The sequence below is a fragment of the Bombyx mori genome, chromosome 3, assembly GCF_030269925.1.
Source record: "Bombyx mori chromosome 3, ASM3026992v2".
NCBI lineage: Eukaryota > Metazoa > Arthropoda > Insecta > Lepidoptera > Bombycidae > Bombyx > Bombyx mori.
In genome coordinates, this window is record NC_085109.1 from 12812085 (window position 1) to 12818179 (window position 6095).

The following is a 6095-nucleotide window of genomic DNA, read 5'->3' on the forward strand; positions in this document are numbered from 1 at the left end:
GAGCCAGGTAGTACTGATATTCATACTTACGCATATTATGTAAATATTTACAAATAAAAATACTAAAAACCTAGACGAAGATCAAAAGGTATTTTTCGTTATATTACAGTTCGCCTAAAGTAACGCTCGCTCCCGCAGTTAGGTTTGCCAAGTACTTACTACACTATCGTATCACACGAAAGTTGTTGTTTATACATGATTAAAAAAATAACGTCTAGTTGACTAACTTACTTTTTAATTAATGTTACAAAATCCACGCTTTTATGTAAAAATAGGGGAAATGATACGAATTTAATTCCCTTAAATTACTTCACTCTTTAGTATAAACTTTTTCTTTACACCTTCATTAAATTACTAATGTAATCGGTACACATTTTTAATACAAAAAATTTACTGTATTTAAATTTAGATGGTTATTGAATGAACAATCTAAAATATTAATTACTACCTTTTTTTTGGTACATATCAATAGGGAATCATAATTTACGGGTACCCGGCCGACGGGGGTCGAGACCGGATTTTTCCAATTGATTCTAGAAAACTACGCCTTTGGAAAGGCGCCCGAAAAGGTGCTCGTGTCCCGCTACGCAGAACGACTACCGACTAAACCCCAACCAGGACCTCCTTTCCGACTTAGACGGGACCTACTGTTATATCCCAAAGATCTGAGTATTATTAGAAGCTATTATACAAATGCAAATACGTGTAACCTTTTTAAATAGTTATTATAACATATTAAAAAAAGGCTTAGTACTTTGTTTTCTTAATTTGATTTTGACATTCTAAATCAATAGTGGTTTTTATTATTTAGCTTGTAACTAAATTTAAAAATAATTTGTAAATTTTATGTGTTGAAAATTTTTCGTAATGGCCTTAGATAAACAAAGAATTTTAAGTGAATTGGGTAGTGTTATGAATCAATTAAAAAGTGCTGATTGGTAAGTCCTAGTTCATCGGTATAAATCTATAAATTCCAAATTTCAATTGCTTATTTGACCATTAATAAGTTATTAATAAGACCATTAATTAATAAGTAGATATTTTAGTAAATGTGGATCAACTTTGGAATTTGCTATGATACGATCACTCCGAACGCCAACTAATATTAAATTGAGTTTAGAAGAATGAATCTAAAAACTGGCCTGAGTTAGAGTTATGTACTGAATTGGACATAACAGGGTGTTGATAATGCTAGATATTTTGTTAGCAAAAAAAAAAATATACCAATAAGTTGTAGACTTTATAATTTTTCTTTAATTTTATCTTTTCTTACAGTGGCTGTATGGGGAAAATCTTTTCTAATTCTGATAATAATCCTCAGAACTTAGCAAACAGTTATTCTACAAATCATGGAAGTTGTCAACAAGCCTGTTGTCACAGTCACAATAGCTGTGGTTCTCACGGGCATGGCTGCATCAATCCATACTCTAGTGAATCAGGTTATCCTGCAGGCTCTAGTCATGTAAATAGACCTTGCTTTGGTCAATGCAATCCACCAAAACTTTATGCTGACACTTATAACTATTTAAATGAAAAACTAATGCAACCAGTTGTCAAGGAAGTTTATCATGATCTAAACACTATCAGCCCAGCAAACACTGTGATGAATAACCCAATAGCATCTCAAATCGGTCTTCCATTACAATCAGGACAAACCCCGTTAAATAATTTAACACAGAACATTCCGAGTGTAAATAATCCAGCAAAAATAGGGATGGGTCCCGAAATTATTAACATGGTAATGGGTAGTAGCGGTAATAAGCCAAAGATTCAAGAAAGTCACATTGCGGGCCAAGTGCCCAGTAGCCCATCAAGACTTCAGGGAGCGAGTGCGCAGCAAGGTTTTATTGACGGCCCTTCTGCAATTGGTGATGGAAATCGGATACCCTTGAATGGAAATGTCAATCGGAATGAACAAAATGTGTATCAAAATATAATACCTAATGTCCAAATGAGCCAGGTGGCAGTACCACAATTAACAGGCAATCCTACAAACCCAGGAATACAACAGTTAACAAAACATCACGCAGGGCCTCACGACCAAGGGATAACAAAATTCAATGAAATGTTTCCAGGGGTAATGCAAGGACTAGGCGGAGATTTGAATTTTGATCCAATGGCCATAGCGATACAAATGAATCCAGAAAATCAACAAAAGGCCGTCATTAATGCCATGCACAAAGCGATTGTTGATAATACTGAGAAAATGAACCATCCGCAATTATCTGCACTTAATCAAGCTCCTCCACCGCAATTGCTTCAACCTGCTACTGACCAAAATCCTGCAACAGCTACCCACCAATTACCTCAGACAATGATTGAGACTAATGTTCAGTTAAATGAAAACGCAAATGTATTAAAGCAAAACAAACCTGGTATTCAGCAAGAAAATATTAAAGAGCCGATATTTCCAATAGATACGTCGAAACATCAGTCACACCGCGAATATAATACCTTAGGTCAGCCGGTGGAAATGCTTCCAGCGAAACTCTTCCACAGCCCTGCCCCTAGTCTTCCGCAAACGCTAGCACCTCAACCAACGACAGGAAAATTTAAAAACGATTGTAGTTACAAGAATATTAAGTCCACTGTTAGCAAAACATCTATAATTGGTCACAAGTCTATAGGGAAAATTCCCAGCAAGAATCAGTTGCAGCATATTTATAATCAGTACAAAGGCTCGCAGTCTCATACTCAGCAGAATGTTCAAGAACATCTGAATGTGACATCTGCTTCGGAAGGACGTTTACGAACTGCGCAAACTGATGTCCACCATCAAGCTCTGGTTGAGAAAGAAGGTGGTGATGTGTTGCGCAATAATCCATTACAGCCTAAAAGGCTTGAGGCAACCTTCGAGCAAGGTGGTGATGCTTCAATTAATAAACTTGGTGTCCCTGAAAAGGTTTGCAGTTAATGTTATAGTCTGGTTTTAGAGTATTTAGAGCTTTAAAACTAGATATTCTTTTTTAGAATACTATGCCTTTTTTTCATAAATATTTCTTATTTCAGAGCGAAACAACTAAGAGTGCCAAATGTCGGAACGGCTTACAAGATATGGTATATACGTCTTACCCAACCTCGACCGCATGGTCATTCCATGGTAACCGAGGTCCACCTGTAACTGCCAATCAACGTTACAAAACTAGGCTGTAAATTTGGTGTTATGTTTTAATGTTGTTTAATAATGGAAAATATATGAATTTCGAAATCAATGGCTTATTACGATTTCGTAGTTAAAAGGCAGTAAGCGGAGCTCTTGTGTTTTCGTTATATCTGCTTGTCCTACCTAATTTATTAGGGAACTACTACTAACTAATGAAATACGAAAACCCCAGAGATCAAAATAAACAGCTTCTATAGCATTGAGAACCAAAAGCTAATGTAATCTACAAAAATTATTAATTTTCCAAAAAATGATTGAGAATGGGAAAGCAAGTCGCGGCACTGTTGCAGCGTTAATTTTCAGCTGAACCCAATGTAGTAAAATTAAAACTACTTTTATGGTTCAATCTCGTGATTTTCTATTTTCGATGTTTTAAATGCCTTATTATTTTCGTGGTCATGAACAACAAAGTATTATTAATGTAAATGTATAATAGCCGGCAAACTTCTTGAGCATTTGTTGACGTAGTGGGGGTAAGTTTGCGCATGGTACACTCACGTGCAAAAACCTTATTTACTCTGCGTCATAATGCTATTAAATTATTAAAATCAACATATGTATTTATTTATATATTTATTAGAACATCAACAAAAAATATAGGTTAATAATTATAATAATTTAATCTTGGGGTAAAATAGATATTCATTCTATTAAGTCAAAACTAGAGCTGTTGCCAGGTCTTCGTTCAGTTGAAGCGAAGCTGGTATTTGTAATTTTTTTTCGTTATCATAATCTTGCCCATTATCATCATCACTGTTTTCATCACCCGAGTCGCCATCATCGTGATAAGTCGACATAGGGCTCATCGGTGTAGTTTACGACTCGGTCGGTTCGATCTTCTTTTTTGTCTATAATTAATTATTTTTTGAAGATATTCGATTCGTAGTAATCGAATGTTACTTTTTTCAATTACCAGCTTCCGATTATTTTCTGTTTTTTTTTTCCATCTGAAGCCTAGCTCTTTCATAATTCGTCGTAAACTTCATTCCGAGCCATTAAAATGTATATCTTCTTTAAAATTTTCGAAGCCTTTCTACGGTACGGAGTTTCGCTGCTTGTTATGTAGTTATTATGATTACATCTTTTTATTACAGATTGAACGAAACTATCCATTCCGGTAAATTTCTTCTTCCCTGATCTTTTCTTACCCGGAGTCCGAAACACGGCGAACAAGCCAGAGCCTTTAGCTTCGTTAATAATGCACCTAACAGCACTCACGGATGTTTTTGTTGCTTCCGAAGTCTGTTTTACTTTTTCCATAATATCATTCTTCCCCTGTTTTATAATGAAGCAATATACGTCGTACACAATTTTTCTACCCTTTCTTTTGAATACTACACCAGTTTGTCGCGGCATAGTGTATTTTTTATAAAAAATCAACAAACACTCAACAAATAGCAATGGCAACAAAGTCAACAAGCAATTATAACAAAATATAACTTAACGATTAGTAACGATAGACTTTTCACTGTACGCAAGCGTACTTTTGGGAGCAAGCGGAACGAAGGCGCGGTGCGGGACGCAAGGTTCGACTGATCTACCAATAACGCGCTCGATACGATTTCCCTTGCCGTCGCGCCTCACCCTCACCACCAAAGTGATCTAAAATTCGGTTCTGCGCAGTCAAGGTCATTTGCTCACGATGTTTGCCGGTTACTATACCATACATATAATGTCAACATTTTTGCAAAAAAATTGACATTATGGCCTATCTCCCTTGGCCATCTAAAGAAACTCAAGTTGACAATTTGAAGAAAAAAAAACCTGAAGAGCATTGATTTTAAAGTGTAAACGCAGATTTAATTGAGTCAGTAACTAACGTCAGTGCTGGCACCGAAAACTGACTCATACGATTTATATGCAGTCAGTATTTCGTCATTAGTCGAGGATATTTCGGTGTACACACGTTCGTAAAGTCAGAGTGGAAAAATGAATTATTGAAAACAATGAAAAATCAGATAATAATTTGTTGAGAAAATACAATGTACCTTTGTGATGATGCAAGAACTAACTGGTATGTTAGAAGAAATATCTAAAAAGAAGCGACTTTGGGTAAGAGAATGGATAGGTGACAGCGATTATACTGGAAGCTCAGCTCTGTTGTTAACCCAGTTGAGAATTGAAGATCCTGGAAAATAGAAACTGGCTATAACAATGACGCCAAAAGACTTTGATGATTTTTTTATGAAGTTATCAAGCTCTACACAGCGTCAAGACACATTTATGAGAGACGCCTTGCCAGCCAATATTCAGTATTGCTGTTGCGCGCATTTCATTATTGAAGTCGTCGTGGCCTAAAGGATAAGACGTCCGGTGCATTCGTGTTGAAGCGATGCAACGGTGTTCGAATCCCGTAGGCGGGTACCAATTTTTTTAATGAAATACGTACTCAACAAATGTTCACGATTGACTTCTACGGTGAAGGAATAACATCGTATAATAAAAATGAAACCCGCAAATTTATAATTTGCGTAATTACTGGTGGTAGGACCACTTGTGAGTCCGCGCGGGTGTAGGTACTACCGCCTGCCTATTTCTGCCGTGAAGCAGTAATGCGTTTCGGTTTGAAGGGTGGGGCAGCTATTGTAACTAAAATATACTGAGACCTAAGAACTTATATCTCAAGGTGTGTGGCGCATTTACGTTGTAGATGTCTATAGGTTCCAGTAACCACTTAACACCAGGTGGGCTGTCAGCTCTTATACACATCTAAGCAATAAAAAAAAAACTATAATTTTGTGATTTATTATCCCACAAGCATTCATTATCGCGGTATAGTTGAATAATCTTTAAGTTCGCCGTTTCGTTTACTTTTCGCTTCATTTTGTGATGTGGTGCAACGCACTGACACCGAAAAATATGAAGCGGGAATATTGAAGTCAGTACTGACGCGACAGTACTGTACTGGCTTGAAATCAATTTACACGATGGC

The 6095-nt window shown here is 36.4% G+C and overlaps 1 protein-coding gene across 1 annotated transcript; it reads left to right on the forward strand.

Annotated features, from left to right (window-relative positions):
* Positions 1 to 754: 754 nt before the first annotated feature.
* On the forward strand, positions 755 to 3212 carry LOC101740400 (uncharacterized). Its single transcript, XM_004924358.2, has 3 exons — positions 755 to 938; positions 1276 to 2902; positions 3010 to 3212. The coding sequence occupies exons 1-3, from the start codon at positions 868 to 870 to the stop codon at positions 3151 to 3153; spliced, it is 1842 nt and encodes a 613-aa protein (XP_004924415.1). The 5' UTR covers positions 755 to 867; the 3' UTR covers positions 3154 to 3212.
* The last annotated feature ends 2883 nt before the right edge of the window (positions 3213 to 6095 follow it).